This window comes from Solea senegalensis, linkage group LG20 (genome assembly GCF_019176455.1).
Source record: "Solea senegalensis isolate Sse05_10M linkage group LG20, IFAPA_SoseM_1, whole genome shotgun sequence".
Lineage (NCBI taxonomy): Eukaryota > Metazoa > Chordata > Actinopteri > Pleuronectiformes > Soleidae > Solea > Solea senegalensis.
Genome location: NC_058039.1, coordinates 18616680 through 18634677, shown reverse-complemented (window position 1 = coordinate 18634677; position 17998 = coordinate 18616680). Strand labels below are relative to the sequence as shown.

The 17998-nt window shown below is 41.1% G+C and overlaps 2 protein-coding genes across 4 annotated transcripts in view; one reads left to right on the top strand and one right to left on the bottom strand.

Annotated features, from left to right (window-relative positions):
• Window positions 1-6614, bottom strand: part of LOC122786651 (non-homologous end joining factor IFFO1-like) — a 19913-nt gene extending 13299 nt beyond the window's left edge. Inside the window, exons 1-2 of the mRNA XM_044053103.1 lie at window positions 6458-6614; window positions 6102-6263 (exon numbers count right to left, since the gene is read on the bottom strand). Of these exons, the coding sequence (XP_043909038.1) occupies window positions 6102-6116 (15 nt within the window). The 5' untranslated portion in view covers window positions 6117-6263; window positions 6458-6614. The remainder of the gene's footprint in view (window positions 1-6101; window positions 6264-6457) is intronic.
• The window catches only part of LOC122786654, a 31267-nt gene continuing 17411 nt past the window's right edge, over window positions 4143-17998 (top strand). For all 3 annotated transcript variants that reach the window (XM_044053109.1, XM_044053108.1, XM_044053107.1), the window contains exons 1-2: window positions 4143-4247; window positions 16660-16697. In XM_044053109.1, coding sequence (XP_043909044.1) covers window positions 4220-4247; window positions 16660-16697 — 66 coding nt within the window. In that variant the 5' untranslated portion in view covers window positions 4143-4219. The remainder of the gene's footprint in view (window positions 4248-16659; window positions 16698-17998) is intronic.

Here is a 17998-nt window from a genome sequence, read left to right as displayed (position 1 = left end):
ACAGAGCTATAAATAGTAAGCTCGGTGCTTATCTCACATACGCAGAAATCCACATTAGCCCTCCTTTACTTGTCAGTTTCTGCCTCACCTCTACCTCACCCCTCTCTCTTCCTCCTCATCCCTCCATCCTGTCCCTCTCAGTTTCTTGTACTCGTATAAATTCCCATTTTCCCCCACATTCATTTTCTCATCATGACTCACACACACCTCACCCTCCCCGCTCTTCATCCTCCTCCCTTCATTTTGCTTTTTTAATGTAAATTTGTCTCAAGCTTTGTCAGTGTCTCATATTTACTTAAGGTGTGTATGTGTGTGCAGCTGCTCATGATAACAGCCAATAGGAGGCGCCGTCACTAAATGAACTGCTCTTTTAATGGTCACAGTCTCTGTAAGTAATCTTGATTTGATTTACCTTATGATGAAAGGTTATCATAGAATTATTGATAAGAGTCTGGAGTCCTGCTGTGAGGGAGGCGGAGACAGAGGGAGGCGGAGAACAGCTGTGGTGACAGAGACACAGATGAGTGATGAGTGTGATGCGTGTTCATGCGTCACATCATTTACTCGAACCCTAAATGAAGCTGAGCAGAGGATCTGTAGACCACGTGGTCGAGTGTCACTGGGACTGCAGAGGCAGCTGACCCACAGGGGGCGCTGTGCGACTGCATCCTGCATGAGAGGAAACAGAGCAGCTTTCTTTGAATCAGAAATCATAAGATGTTATAACAGGGTAGTTTCTCGTTATAACATGATAGTTTCTCGTTATAACATGATAGTTTCTCAATATAACGGCTTATAACAGGGTACGTTATAACAAGATAGTTTCTGGTTATAACAACATAGTTATCTAGTCGTTAACAAATTAGCTATAACAGGGTTTTCTAATATAAAAGATAGTATAACAGCTATAACATGATGGTTTCTCGTTATAACCGTTATAACAAGATAGTTTCTCGAAGTAGTTTCTCGGTAGTTTCTCGTTATAACAGGGGTCTGTAGTTTCGTTATAACAGGGTACTCAACAGGGTTATAACAGGGTAGTTATAACGGGTAGTTTCGTTATAACAGGGTACGTTATAACCTTATAACTAGTTTCGCTATAACAACATAGTTTCTCGTTATAACAAATAGTTTCGTTATAACAGATAGTTTCTGGTTATAACAACATAGTTTCTCGTTATAACAGGGTAGTTTCTCGTTATAACAAGTTATAACATGATGGTTTCTCGTTATAACAGGGTAGTTTCTCGTTATAACAGGGTAGCTAGCGTTATAACAGGGTAGTTTCTCTATAATAGTTTAACAAGATAGTTTTGGTTAAATGTTATAACAGTTTTCTTATAACAGGGTTTTCGTTATAACAGGTTATAACGGTAGTTTCTCGTTATAACAAGATAGTTTCTCGTTATAACAGGTACCGTTCTCGTTATAACAGGGTAGTTTCTCGTTATAACAAGATAGTTTCTCGTTATAACAGGGTAGTTTCTCGTTATAACAGGGTAGTTTCTCGCTATAACTAGTTATAAAGGTTATAACAGTTTCTGGGTATCTTAGAATAACATGATATAACAGTTTCTAACGTTCTAACAGGGTAGTTTCTGGTTAGTTTCTCGTTATAACAAGATAGTTATAACAAATAAATTATTATAACAGGGTAGTTTCTGGTTATAACAACATAACGGGGTAGTTTCTCGTATAACAGGGTAGTTATCGTTATAACAAGATAGTTTCTCGTTATAACAGGTAGTTCAAGTTATAACAGGGTAGTTTCTCGCTATAACAAATAACAAGTTTCTCGTTATAACAGGGTAGTTTCTCGTTATAACAAGATAGTTTCCCGTTATAACAGGGTAGTTTCTGGTTATAACAGGGTAGTTTCTCGTTATAACAGGATAGTTTCTCGTTATAACAAGATAGTTTCTCATAGTATAACAGGGTAGTTCGTCGTTATAACAGGGTAGTTTTAACATAACAGGGAGTTTTATAACTAGTTTCGTTATAACACTATAGATTATAACAAGATAGTTTGTAACAGGGTAGTTTCTGGGTTATAACAGGGTAGTTTCTGGTTATAACAATAGTTTCTCGTTATAACAAGATATTTATAACATGATAGTTTCACAGTAGTTTCTCGTTTACATAACAGGGTAGTTTCTCGCTATATAGTTTCTCGTTATAACAGGTAGTTTCTCGTTATAACAGGGTAGTTCGTTATAACGTTATAAAGGGTAGTTCGTTATAACAGGGTAGTTTCTCGTTATAACAATACAGTTTCTGGTTATAACGATAGTTTCGTTATAACAGGGTAGTTTCTCGTTATAACAGGTAGTTTCTCGTTATACCATACATAACAGGGTAGTTTCTATAACAACATAGTTTTCGTTATAACAGGGTAGTTTCTCGCTATAACGTTTCTCGTTATAACAAGATAGTTTCTCGTTATAACATAGTTTCTCGTTATAACAGGGTAGTTTTAACAGGTATTCTCGTTATAACAGGTAGTCGCTTCGTTTCTATAACAAGATAGTTCTCGTTATATAACAGGGTAGTTTCTCGTTATAACTAGTTTCGTTATAACATGATAGGATGGTTTCTCGGGTAGCTATAACAAGATAGTTTCACATGATAGTTATCCGTAGTTTATCGTTATAACATGATAGTTTCTCGTTATAACGTTATATAACAGGGTAGTTTCTTGTTATAACAGCGTAGTTTCTCGTTATAACAGGATAGTTTCTCGTTATAACAGGGTAGTTTCTCGTTATAACAAGATAGTTTCTCGTTATAACATGGTAGTTTCTCGTTATAACTATGATGGTATATTATTATAACAAGAAACAAGATACCATGATACCATACTTTGTTGTATGTGTGGCAGCATTACACTTCTGTAGTATGCAGATAAAATGACGTTGTACATCTCTGTTTTTGTTTCTTAAAGTTTGATTGTAATACGTAACGATACAACGGCCAGCAGAGACACACTATAAAACTACATTTTAACCACTTAATAAAAAGACCCACCTACAACAAATCTACATCAGTCTAAAGTCCACGATGTCTTAAGAACACGTTCACGTCTTTATCTCACTGTTACACAGACTCTACAACAGGAAACTGACTCACTCTCCCACAACAAACCTCATAGAGAAAATCAGTGATTTTAGCTCGCAGGGACACAGGAGCTGCTGTGTCACCCCTGGTGTTAGCTGCTAATGTTAGCATCCATGACCAACAACGTGTATTATTTATTAATGCCACATTAGCATTTTAGCATGTAATTCACCACTTTTTGCAGACTGAGACACTTAACCTCATGCTCAGTGGAAACAAAATGGCTGCCAGAAGAAACACAAGGGAAAAGCCATGGATGTATTATAAGAACTGCATGTAGCTCCGCCTCTTTGGCTTCTATGGAGTTTCTTACTCAAAAATATTTCTGACTTCCTGGTTTATTTCCGGGTTGTGCGGCCCACAGAGCATGTGCAGTAGTGTTCAATCCCATAATGCATCTGGGCTATGTGAACGAGCCGTCCGTGTTCTTATGAACAGAGAAAGGCATGATGGGATGCTGACAGATAATGTTTGATAGAGAGTGTCTGCTTGGTTGAATCCTGTGTAACATACATAACTAACCTCTGTAGTTCTATGTTTATTCTTCCTGTAATTATCTGTGTTTATTCTAAAAGTGGCTAATTACTGTAACTATAGCAACGATGCCAGAGTTTTAGAGCATGGAAACAGAGAAACTGGATTCAAATCTAAACAAAGCAACATTTTTAAAATAACAATAATAATAATAATTGTGAATAAATGCTGTGAATATGTATATATATATATATATATATATGATGAATCGACACAGTAACACACTTTAAACACAAGCAGCGTCAATGATGTGTGCACGCAGCGAAGAGAGGGAGGGCGACAGAGCGACACTGACAATGACTGGAGGAAAACAGGAGTGTGTGATGACGGTACGGTGGAGAGAGAGAGAGAGAGAGAGAGAGAGAGAGACGTGGATGACACACACTCACTCTCACATACGGAGGAGAGGAAGGACAGAGGAGAAGAAACAGAGATAGAGAGAGAGAAGGAGAAGAAGAGGAGAGGAGGAAGAGAGAGAGAGAGAGAGAGGGGAAGAGAGGGGGAGAGAGAGATGCCCGCTGGACGGATGGATTTTATTTTCCTCGCGCTGAACGAGCCTCTGTGAGAAAACATGGGCTGCATCGGATCCAGAACCATCAGTAAGAACAAACACGCGCTTCATATTCAGCCATGTGGAGTGTGTGTGTGTGTGTCTCTGTGTGTGTGTGTGTGTGTGTGTGTGTGTGTGTGTGAGTGAGTGAGTGAGTGTGCAGGGCGGAGGTGTGAGAGGAGAGAATACGAGAGAGAGAGAGAGAGAGGATGGTGATGATAATCAGGTTCCTGTACTTTTATAGAATCACTGTGGAGTTACACACTGTGTGTGTGTGTGTGAGCAGAATAAGATGTGGCTTTACGTTTCCTTCTGCACATGGATGACACCAGGCTGTGTCTGTGTGTGTGTGTGTGTGGGGTAGAGAGAGGTAGAGAGGTAGAGAGGCCTCCGCCTTGACATGATTCTAAGGTCATTGTGTGTCTGAGAACACCCCCCTCTCTCCACTGGCCATGCAGCAACGTAATAACCTACACACACACACACACACTCACACACACACTCACTCTCTGCACATGTAGGTCAATTCTGCAAAGTCAACTCCACACACACACACACATATACATACGACCTTTAATGACCTCCTACATTAACCTGATTTGACCTTTTGACCTTCTGTTCTGTCCAAATATCTACAGCTACAAGTGAATCTTTACTCAGCTAATGTTTACAGGGACACATGAGGGACACATGAGGACACAAGAGGGACATAAGAGGGACCCATGGGGACACATGAGGATGCAGAGGGACACATGAGGGACAGAGGGGGACACATGAGGATACAGAGGGACACATGAGGACGCAGAGGGACACAGGGGGTGAAAGATGAGGTCCAAACACACAGAGACAAATAAGTGTCCAAATAACCGAGGGAAACGCTGTGAGAACATGAGACGTCACATGACTTAGTTTGTTTACGCCGCCATGTTGGCAGAAAAAGTTTCTGCAAAAATAAACGGCATCTGAACTTTAAATCCTACACACACACACAGACAGACAAACACACACAAACGTGAGACACACAGAGACACACAGACAAACACACACAGAGACACACACATACACACAGAGACAGACACACACACAGACAGACAAACACACACAGAGACACACACACACACACACACACACACACACAGAGACACACACACACACAGACACAGACACACACACAAACACAGAGACACAGACAGACAAACACACACAGAGACACAGAGACAGAGACACACACAGAGAGACACACACACACACAGAGACACACACACAGAGACAGAGACACACACAGAGAGACACACACAGACAGACAAACACACACACAGAGACAGAGACAAAGAAACACACAGACACACACAGAGACACACACAGACAGACAAACACACACAGAGACAGACACACACACACACACAGACACACACACACACACACACACAGAGAGACACACACACACACAGAGAGACACAGACACACACACACACACACAGAGACACAGACAGACAAACACACACACAGAGACACAGACAGACAAACACACACAGAGACACAGAGACACACACACACAGAGACACACACAAACAGAGACAGAGACACACACAGAGACACACACAGAGACACAGAGACACACACAGAGAGACACACACAGAGAGACAAACACACACACAAAGAGACAGAGACAAAGAAACCCACAGACACACACAGAGCTGGAGATTTAAAGCCACAGTACGTAACATGAACAGAAACAATGTAACATGATCTGTTTGCTGCTGATCTGAAAACTATGACAGGTTTCACCAGCACAGCGCCACACACAGGCCTGACACCTGTACTACAGTGTTTATGTGGAGAAACTTCATCATTTACTTTGTGACGTTGACTCATTTTGTTTATGACGTCGTCATTCACGTACGTGTTCACTGATCATCTTCAGAGAGAAGAGCTCCACTCTACAGCGCCATCTTCTCCTGGAGGAGGTACTTTTTCTTCTAACAGTCTCAGACTGAGTGACAGCGTGACGGGAACGCCCTCTTCCTGCTGCGTTTCCTGTGACACCGAGTTACAGCAGCTGTGGCTAAAAATAGATCCAGGGGAAGAGAGGGAGGAGGAGGAGACAGGAGGAGACAAGAGGAGACAAGAGGAGGAGGAGGAAATGTTACAGTAAATATGGGTCACCAGCTCTCACTCACCCTCTCATCAGTGTGAGTGAAATGTCAAAGAAAACATAGTGTAATTATTACATCCCATAATAGTAGGTTATTCTGTCACCGTGGTCAAGGTTTTTGAGGGTGGCGTCGTTTGTCCCTCAGTTCGTCAGCGTCTGTCACTACAGACAATTATCCGAGGTCAGAAAAACACCCGCTTCACCACCGGTTGACTGCTTCTACTGTGAGGCTTCATCATCTTCATCATCATCATCATCATCACCACTGTAGGACAGAGAGTGAGCAGATTACAGACCAAACCAAAACTTCACAACCCAGCAGAAGTAGTGACATTTCTGAGGGTCTTTGAATGCACCTCACAGCTGCTCGTCTTGGGGTTAACACACTCACTCTCCCACACCAAAGCCCAACATCACACACACAGGAGTTGTTGATCCACTGCTGCCTCCATCACTCTGTTCTAATGTCTGATTTTAGTGAATTCGGCATTTGAAATATTTCATTTAGACTTAACTCAGTGACACAAAGTGACCACAGGAGGCAGCAGAGGACCAGCAGCTCCTGTGTCCCTGTGAGCTAAAATCACTGGTTTTCTCTCTGGACTTTGGCGTGGGAGAGTGAGTGGTTTACAAACATCAGTTTACTGTTGGAAAAGTCTGTCTCACAGTGAGATAAAGACGTGAACGTGTTGGAGACGTAATGTGGCGTAGATTTGATTACATTATATAATACATTAAATACTACAATCTGGTATAGGTATAAGTTATGTATAATGATACACCAATTAGTAACAAGATTCTAACATTTATAGGTAAATAAACCCATGAAAATGTATTGCAGTATTTACTTTGTATTAAAGAAGAGGAACTAAACACATTTCATAGATATTGTTTAAAACACACATATAATTACGCATGTAAAAATCAGTAAAACAGGCTAAAACATTAATAAATAGAATATAATATATAATTTCTATTTAAAGTCGAACCAAAAGGTTGGTTTTGAGTCGCTGTTCAAGTAAAAAACAACACAGAACAAAGAAATGAAGATTAAATCTGATTTGAGCCGCACAGAAGAAAAGAATAGGAAATACACGCTCCAGATTATATTCCCTGTCTAAACTGAGATGACTCCAGCGCAGCAGAAACATTAATTGATTGAACAGAACACAGGTGTGATGCAGATGTTTGTGCACAGACTCAGTTTCAGGGTAAATCGAGCTGCTTTCGTGTCAAATGAACCTCAGACGCCAGAACGACGACAGATCAGGTCACGGCTCACGTATAGAGTTTTCATTCTAATATTTCACACATCAGAAACGTGATATTAACAAATTCTGTGAGCACAAAACAGAGAGTAACACGTTAGTGAATTCACCTCAGCAGCACATGACTGTTCACTGTGTAAAGACAGGGAAGGTGGAAATTAGTCTTTTCTAAATGAGTTGAGACACCAAAGACGAGCAGGGACACGAGGAAACCCACCAAAGTCCACTCTGTGGTCTAAACAGGAGTGACAGACCAGCAGCTCCTGTGTTTATCTCTATGGGCTTTGGTGTGGGAGAGTGAGTGTTTTTACTGTTGGAGTAAAGTCTGTCTCTCAGTGAGATAAAGACGTGATCATGTTCTTAAAGATGTCGTAGATGTGATTATAGATGAGTGTTTTTTCTCTTGATGAAACTGTAGTCAGGTCCACTCTTTTAGTGGAAAATCAATGTGTGCATTTGCCCAGATGTCTATGTGGCGGCCATATTGAATTTTTAAAAAATGGCCGCCGTAAAACTTTAATTTGTAATATCTCGGCTTCTGAATAAGCGAGAATGTTAAACCCACATTTCAGGATCAGGAAATCAAATGGTGCTAGTTACAAAGCTACAAGAATTTACCACATTAACCCATAGATGCATAAGTGGGTCAAAAATGACCCTGGGTGGTTGTTTTCTCTAAGTTGTTTGCATGTCATATTCCATGTTCCTCCAAAACCATGTTTTTTTATCATCCCATTGAAATACATCCACAATATGGGTAAAACAAACTATACACATCACAGGCTGTGGTCAGATAACTTGGAGTTCCTTTTACTGAAGAGTTTAAAATTAGCTAATAAAACTTGGATGTTGGATGTCGACATGGACATTTAGACCACAGTATAATTATGCAACCTTTTTAATTACATATACAGTGGGTACGGAAAGTATTCAGACCCCTTTAAATTGTTCACTCTTTGTTTCATTGCAGCCATTTGCTAAAATCAAAAAAGTTCATTTTATTTCTCATTAATGTACACTCAGCACCACACCTTGACAGAAAAAAACAGAAATGCAAATGTATTAAAAAAGAAAAAGTGAAATATCACATGGTCATAAGTATTCAGAGCCTTTGCTCAGTATTGAGTAGAAGCACCGTTTTGAGCTAGTACAGCCATGAGTCCTCTTGGGAATGATGCAACAAGTGTTTCACACCTGGATTTGGGGATCCTCTGCCATTCTTCCTTGCACATCCTCTCCAGTTCTGTCAGGTTGGATGGTGAACGTTGGTGGACAGACATTTTCAGGTCTCTCCAGAGATGCTCAATTGGGTTTAGGTCAGGGCTCTGGCTGGGCCAGTCAAGAATGGTCACAGAGTTGTTCTGAAGCCACTCCTTCGTTATTTTAGCTGTGTGATTAGGGTCATTGTCTTGTTGGAAGGTGAACCTTCGGCCCAGTCTGAGATCCTGAGCACTCTGGAAGAGGTTTTCTTCCAGGATATCTCTGTACTTGGCCTCATTCATCTTTCCTTCAATTGCAACCAGTCGTCCTGTCCCTGCAGCTGAAAAACACCCCCATAGCATGATGCTGCTACCACCATGTTTCACTGTTGGGATTGTATTGGGTGATGAGCAGTGCCTGGTTTTCTCCACACATACCACTAAGAATTAACGCCAAAAAGTTCAATCTTGGTCTCATCAGACCAGAGAATCTTATTTCTCATAGTCTGGGAGTCCTTCATGTGTTTTTTGGCAAACTCTATGCAGACTTTCATATGTCTTGCACTGTGGAGAGGCTTCTGTGGGGCCACTCTGCCATAAAGCCCCGACTGGTGGAGGGCTGCAGTGATAGTGGACTTTGTGGAACTTTCTCCCATCTCACTACTGCATCTCTGGAACTCAGCCACAGTGATCTTTGGGTTCTTCTTTACCTCTCTCACCAAGGTTCTTCTCCCACGATTGCTCAGTTTGGCTGGACGGCCAGGTCTAGGAAGAGTTCTGGTCGTCCCAAACATCTTCCATTTAAGGATTATGGAGGCCACTGTGCTCTTAGGAACCTTGAGTGCTGCAGAAATTCTTTTGTAACATTGGCCTGATCTGTGCTTTGCCACAATTCTGTCTCTGAGCTCCTTGGGCAGTTTCTTCGACCTCATGATTCTCATTTGCTCTGACATGCACTGTAAACCCGCCCCTTTCAGAACGCTCGGTTTTCGTGCATGGTCCCTTTACATGCAAATGAGACACAGGCAAACACACACCCACTTCTTCCAGGGGGTTTCTGATTTGTCCTCTTTACAGCGCTCACTCGCTCAGCTCCTGTTCCCTCCCCTCATTCGTCTCCCCCTCCCTCCACTAGTTCTCTGACAATATCAACATGGCAGCGTGAGCGTCACAGGAAGAGACGTCCTACATAAGGATGGAGCCGAACACTGTCCAACTGTAAATCAGTTAAAAACACTTAGGGACAGCACCACTGATCCACCACTGATCGCTGCATAAACAGCTGCTGTATGTGACTGTATCAGACTGAGTCTGTGCTCCAGTCATGGAGGACGTACTGAACAAATATGTTTAATTAGGACGTGTCAGAATGGTCAGTTATGACCTCTATGTGACCTTTTCTTAACAATGTGTGTTAACGTTTGCTGACTTTATCCGGCACATTAGCTTCATATATAAAATCCTCTGTAAAACACTGTGCTCCACTGTGCAGCCACCAACAGCACACTTGTCCTCCGCGTTGACATAATACCGCTCTTCCTCCCTCGCCTGCACTCTCGCAGGGACAAGATGGAGCTAAGGTGGAGCTCTCCAAGTAAACTTACTGGTGGGGCGGTAACATTCGCGGTGAAATGCGCATGCTGCCGTCATAAGCGCAGGGAATTCAACATGGAGTGTTTTATCGCCTATACTTACACTAAGGGGGACCACGAAAACATGACTGAGTATTCTTTTTCCACACTTTGGCGACTGGCAGGGCCTCCAGAGTTCCAAATAAAAGTATTGAAATGGTTAAAAAGTTGATTTTGCATAATATGTCCCCTTTAAATATGAGTGTCACAGCAAAGGGTCTGAATACTTATATTTGATACTTGATATTTCAGTTTTTCTTTTTTAATACATTTGCAAAAATTTCTACATTTCTGTTTTTTTTCTGTCAAGATGTGGTGCTGAGTGTACATTAATGAGAAATAAAATGAACTTTTTTGATTTTAGCAAATGCTGCAATGAAACAAAGAGTGAAAAATTTAAAGGGGTCTGAATACTTTCCGTACCCACTGTACATCATCGCTTTCATACATCACGGCTTGGGAATCGTCATCGTTCTGGCACTGGCTGCTGCATTGACACATGTCAGTACAGCAGTACAAGTCCTTAGCTCTGCAGGAGCACTTCCCAGAAGAGCAGTCAGATTTACACTTGCATTGAACCAACTCAAGGATGGCCTTTGGGGCTGGGAGGACCTCTGTGGTCACTGGTTTGAGCATGTCATCCAAGTGTTTGAAGTATCCATTTTACAGAGGATCCAGCCCATACTCTTGTTTGGACATGGACTCTCAAGACGTGCTGCTTCAGAGCTCCAAGTGTTGGAGGGAGCTTATCACTTTCTGCCCTATGCTTGCAGAAGAGATGCCATCGCAGCTGAGGGATTGTTGATCCACTTGGGTGAGTAAGCTGCACATACAAAGGATTCCAGGGCTGTCACATCTGCCTAATCCAAAGGAATCTGCAGAACTTTGACAATATATTCATCTGCTTTGCACTTGGGCAGCCCGTGGCCTAGTGGAAAGGGAACTTGACTTGTAACCAGAGGGTTGCCAGTTCAAATCCCCACCCGGCCAAAAAGGGCTGGGTAAGGTAACAAACCCCCAATGCTCCCCGGGCGCCACTCAGTGTGGCAGCCCACTGCTCCTAATTCTAGGATGGGTCAAAATGCAGAGGAATACTTTCCCTAAGGATTAATAAAAACTAACTTTAACTTGCAACCAGGTTGCCTTGCCCATGTGGGAGAACCTTCCTGTGTTCTCAGCCCCAGTGAATGCCTGAAAGGCTGGCAAGGACTTTGCTCTCTCTTAACCTAGAGCTCGCCACAGTGGTTCAATCTGCACACCAGAGGCCATAGAAATGGACATGTTCTTCAACATGAGATCATAGTTTCTGTGAATAGCACTAAAACATATGTGTCTGGTGAGAAAAACACCAACTGTGCATCATGTGGGTTTCGCTGTGAAGCCAGCACAGACTAGTGTGTCTGCTTCTTCGTGGTTGTTTTCCTCAAAGACAACGTCTTTGTTGCTCCTAGTGAGCCCAGAAGCAGATGTGATGATCAGCTTGGAGGATACCTTGTTGTACTCCAGAGTTTTGTCAGCAAGATATTCAGTCAGATCACTCTTAGTCTTGTCATGGGAGAAGAATCTGCTTAATGGTAAGTGTTTGATGTTGGTGTCATCTCTGACTAGCTTTTCCTTGTCTTCTTTAGCTCTAGTTGCACTCAGAGAATCTGCCCTATATGTGTCAAACATGAGGATGATTTCATCATAATCTCGTGTTAGTTGCATCAGTCTGTCATTGAAGCAGACACTCAGATCCTTGACTGTCAATACAGTTGCTGATTTTTTGCTCAGCTTCTGCACAAGCACCACACCATCCACCAGTGATATCTTCCAACTTGGCTGATCAGTAGATGTGAGGTCTTGAGTTCCTGTATCCTCTGCATCTTGGTGATTAGAACTTCCAACTTGAGGCGGCTGATGATCTTCATGGGGCATGTCTTCTTTTGTCAGTTTCTCAAGTAGATGGATTAACTTTGACTTGTCATGGCATGGCAGAATTGTTCCATCAGGAGCGAACAGTGCCCTTGGTGTCAGAGTGAATTCATAATTTCCTATGGTCTCTTTGTGGTTGATGTCTCGGTTTGACCTGGCAAGTACCATCAGCCTTGCAAACAGGTCCTTGGTCTCCTTCAGATCCACAGTATTGTCTCCGAGTTTCACTGTAATCTTCTTGTTCCCAGACAGGAACATCTTGTTGTTCTCTTTCTTCACAGGGGCCCAGAGACTGACATCTCCATAGTCTTCATACAACCTCTGGCCAGTGACATCAGCATCTGATGTACATACTCATCTGGGATGTTGGCTTGTGTGATCACATTGTGCAGGTTGTCACCTTCAGTGGTACAGGGGTTTCCATGGCTGAGTATGGCCGAAGCTCATGATGCTCTGTGATTCTGTAAGTTTTCATGTCAAACTGACTCTTGAACTCTTTTGATAGACGAGAAAGTTCTGGTATGACAATAAAAAATCTCTGTCTGGCATTGTTGGCGAAAAAAAATGTAAAATTATGTTCTTGAGGGTTGACACAGCTGATATTTGAAGATACAGGTACCCGCACATTAGCTTCATATATAAAATCCTCTGTAAAACACTGTGCTCCACTGTGCAGCCACCAACAGCACACTTGTCCCTCCGCGTTGACATAATACTGCTCTTCCTCCCTCGCCTGCACTCTCGCAGGGACAAGGTGGAGCTAAGGTGGAGCTCTCCAAGTAAACATTCACGGTGAAATGCGCATGCTGACGTCATAAGTGCAGGGAATTCAACATCGAGCGTTTTATCGCCTATACTTACACTAAGCGGAACCACGAAAACATGACTGAGTATTCTTTTTCCACACTTTGGCGACTGGTAGGGCCTCCAGAGTCCCAAATATCAGTACTGAAATGGTTAAAAAGTTGATTTTGCATAATATGTCCCCTTTAAGTGAGTGATATGAAAAATCTTTTTTAAGAACAGCTGATTATTTTTCATTACAAAGATATTGAAAGAAAACAACCACACAGAGTCATTTTTTACACACTCATGCATTGAAGGGTTAATATGGTATAGTGTAACTAGCACCATTGGATTCCTTGACCCTTACAGTGTGTGTTAAGCAGTAAAAACAACAACATTCCAGTTTATTCAGAAGTCGAGATATTATAATTAAAAATGTTACGGTGGCCATTTTTAAAACTTCAATATGGCAGCCTGAGCAAATGCAAACATTGATTTTCTGACTCCTTATACAATAACCTTTCCAAAAATGTATGGTTTAGCAAATCCACAAAAAAATCCCACCAAGGTTAAAATCTGAATATAGTGTACCTGACTACTGTGTTTCTCAGCTGTTTGCTCTGCTCTGTCAGTTGTGTTTGAGGTGTTACCTTACACAGAGAAGAACCTCCATTCATTGTGTTTCCTCTGCTGACACACAGACACGTGTTTGCACACTTTCCCCCTGATGACTGTGTGTGATTCTGCAGTCAAGTCAGAGTGAGCCGTGTGGTCAGTGCTTTGACTGACAGATAGCCGTGAACATCTCTGACCTGGAGGACAGACAGACAGACAGACAGACAGTGAGGGTTGATGCTCCACCAGCCTCTTTTCGCTTTTCTTACATCTTGAACTTGCCTGCAAGGACTTGCTCCCAGGATCCAGTGTCATGACCTCTGACTCACAGTCGGATTGTTGCACAGTGGCCAGCAACTGGTGGCTAGGGTTGTAGACTTCAACTGATTTAGATTTTATTCTGTGAGTATTGTGTTGAGTAGCTAAAATCAGTTTCCTTCATTCTCCCACAGAGAAAACAAGAGATTTTAGCTCATGGGGAAACACGAGGATTTCAAACACTGAAGTGACAAAATAAGACATGTGAACTTAGTGATGGAGGCAGCAGTGGATCAACAACTCCTTTGTGTGTGATGTTACAATCACTGATTTTCTCTATGGGCATTGGTGTGGGAGAGTTAGTGGTTTACAAACTTCAAAATGCTGAATTTCCTCTTCAAATTCCGTCGTTATGCTCATAAAAAGTCATACATTTAACTTGTTGACACTCCGATTCCTGTCTTTCATATTTTCAGTGATAATGAAAATGACTTGAGGCAGCAGCTGCAGTTGTGTTGTGTTGTCGTACACTCACTGAGCGTCACTTCAGAGCAAACACAGCACTGAATGCTTTAGGTATTTCCTCTCAGCAGCAGGTGACAGTGACTTTATTTATTAAGAGTCCAAAAAGACAACGTTCAGTGAATGACGATGTTTTCTTTGTGTCGTCTGCATTCACGTTTTATTTCATCTATTCTTTTTAAAATTCACCCCCCAGGTCACAGGGTTTCTATGCAGGTCTGTGTGAGCTGTAGGTGGATCTGTGGTGTTCCTCAAGGCTCAGTCATAGGGACTTTAGCAGACTCTCTTTGAGTCTCTGCCCCAACCTACAGTTGTCTTTGCAGCATAGACATTCAATGTCTTGACACATCAGTTCTGAAGTTTGTGCGACTCAAGTCCAAGTCTCAGACACACCTCTGGTGGTTTGTAGAACAGCCAACAGGAGGCACGCCCTCTCTTTCTGAAGTGACTGGTCAGATTGGTCAAAGTCTCCTGAGACTGTGATCTGGTCTTGTCTTCAATAGAACCAGAATAAATGGATATTTACTTGTAATGACACAGCTCCATAGTCTTCACAGTGACGACACAGAGGGATTCATTGATGTTGATTCTGTTGGAAAGCTTAAGTCTCCATTGAAGGCCGAGGTATTTTTAGACGCCGTCGATTGGCAGCGCTCGCTGAGATCAATGTGGCCGCCATGGACGCAACTGCTGGGTCACATGACACATGAGAACACAATATGTAAGAAATGTCGGCGATTAGTGTGAAGCAGACTGATCAGTGAGCGGAGGCTGTTTTATTGATCTCAGCTGTTCAATCCACTTCAGCCGCTCGTTCATCAAAAAAAGAAGTGATGAAGCAGGAGGAGGAGGAGGAGGAGGAGGAGTTTTGATGAAATGATGAGGTGGAAAAACCCAAGATCACTGACAACAAATCTGCAGTAAAGGGATAATTCAGTTTAATCCAGGTGTGGTTTTGTGAGGAACTAACAGTTACCTAGCAAACAGCTAATTATGAAAATAAACTTTTATGAAAACATTTTTATGATAAATGAGTCTTTTGCTCAGTGGTTAAAATCAGTGTTTCACTGTCCCTTTAAGCCCTTGTCTGCAGGAGCACCCTCATCACGACTCGTGTTATCTGTCGCTGAAGTCAGACTCATTTCACAGCACTTGACTGTGAGTGCGGCTGCGTTTAATCTCACGATGTGAAATTATAAATTGCGTTAAGCAGAGGAGGAAGCCTCCGCTTTCATCACCACTTAAATCTAATATCCTTCAACAACAACATCATTCACCTGAGTTCAGCTCTGACGCCGAGGCTCACACTGGACTGAGATTTAAGTCTGAGAACGTTCTCAATGAATTCACTCAGTCGTTTCCTGTTTGTTTGGTTTTTAAAAAAAGAGAAATGGGACCGAGCCTTAAAGGTCCAGAGTGTGAAATAAAGGTCAAATTATCTTCATTTAAAAGAGAACAATTAGATTTAACATTTTTTATGAGTGTACAATAACCTTTAATTTTCATGAGAACGACTTTTTTATATTTGTATCAGTTTGTTCGGCACAAGTGCGAAGTCTGACTACTTCCTGTTAGCGATGGTGTAACGACGTTTGTGAAATGACAATTCAAACTAAAAAACACAACTGTATTTTATTTTGAAAGAATAACTTCTAAAATTCTGAGTGGTCAGATTGTGACTGTTTCCTGTTTGTCCTCCACTGAATGAAGACGTCTTTCATCTTCTGTGTGTGAATGAGTGAGTGAGTGTCCAGGTATTACTAATGATGTGGGGACCTAAACCTGTTTACACAGTCACGTTATGGGGACTTGTCGTCCTTGTGGGGACAGAAATCCAAAAAGGTCCCCATGTCGTAAATGACTGCATTTTAAGGTAAAGATATGTTTTAGGGTTAGGTTGAGGTTTGGATTAGGATTAGGCCAGTAGTAAATGTAGTTAAGGTTAGAGTAAATCTCCAGGAAATGAATGTAAGTCAATGCAATGGCCCGTCAAGTCATGAATGTCCAACCTGTGTGTGTGGAAGTGTGTGTCTCTCTCTCTCCTCTTTGTTTGTGAATCTCATGACAGTCAAATAATCTCTAATCTGTGTCTCTTTTCTCTCTGCTTCTCCAGCTGTGGATGCAGTTCCAGTGAGGAAAGATGGAGATCAGGTATTTATTTATTTTTATCTTCTCTCACTTAAATCTATTTTTTCATTTCACTGAGAGCTACACTGCAAAAATGACTGTCAAGAAAGTAAAATTAGCCTCATTTTGAGGAAATTGTTCAAATTTGTTCCCAAAAAAAAGAACATTATTGTCTAGAATTCTTAAAAGTTATAAATAAATCTAACTCTGTCTTAATAGGATTTACTAGCAACTGTGCAAAAATAATCTGAGACAATTCAGTTTTTCTACATACGATTTGAGCACAAATTTACAAAAAGGTTTGTCAATTTTAGAATTACAACTAAATACAGAGATTATTAAAGACACAAAAACAGACAACTGAGGACAAAGAGAAGATGAGACTGAGAGCTACACTGTGAAAAATTACTTTTCATTTTACTTTACAAGAAAGTAAAATGAACCTCAATTTGCAAAAAAATTTTGCAAAAAAAATTACATTTTAAGAAAAAATAAAAAATCTTTTTAATAAGATAAACTAGACACTGTGCAAAAATAATCTCAGACAAATAAGTGGGAGGAGTTAAAGGTTTGGCCATTTTCTGAGCATAAAATCACAATTAGAAAACAAACAAAAGCATTTTTTTTTTCTTTGGTTTATTTTCTTGACTGAGATTAGAGAACAAAGCGTGAAATAACACATTTTACTGATTTTGGAATTTCACCTAAATACAGGGATTATTAAATATCATGACCAGACAAAGAAATTATTAGTTTGTAATTCAGAGCTACAGTGCAAAAAAATACCATTAAAGTAAAATAAGTCAATTGCTCTTCTTTTTGCCTAAAAATAATCTTTGCAAGAAAGATTTTGACAAGAAACAAAAATCTAATTTTGTTTACTAAGATATTAAAACTTTAAATATATAGCTTACAGCTTTAAATATAGCAGTAAAATGAGTAAAAACTCACTCTCATAGATTGGTGTGTGTGTGTGTGTGTGTGTAAATGTAATACATTTTAAGATATAAAGTATAATAAGACTCATTTTAAGTCAATATAAGTTCTTTGCCACTTTGTTACATTTTGTCCAGTTTTTGTCTCGTTTAAAGGAAAATTAGAGTTTGAAAAATAGTTTCAAAAAAGTCACATTTAAATCAATTCAAGAAGATTTGTTTCATTTCTCGTGGATTTGAATCTTTCATGTTTTCCTGGCTGAAATCACAGCACAGACTGAGTGAGGTGTTAATGAAGCGTCTGTGAGCGTCAGCTCTGTCTCCGTCTGTCTCCCAGTGAGACACGGGACAGGACAAAGAGACACACACTTACGTTGAGATCCGGGACGT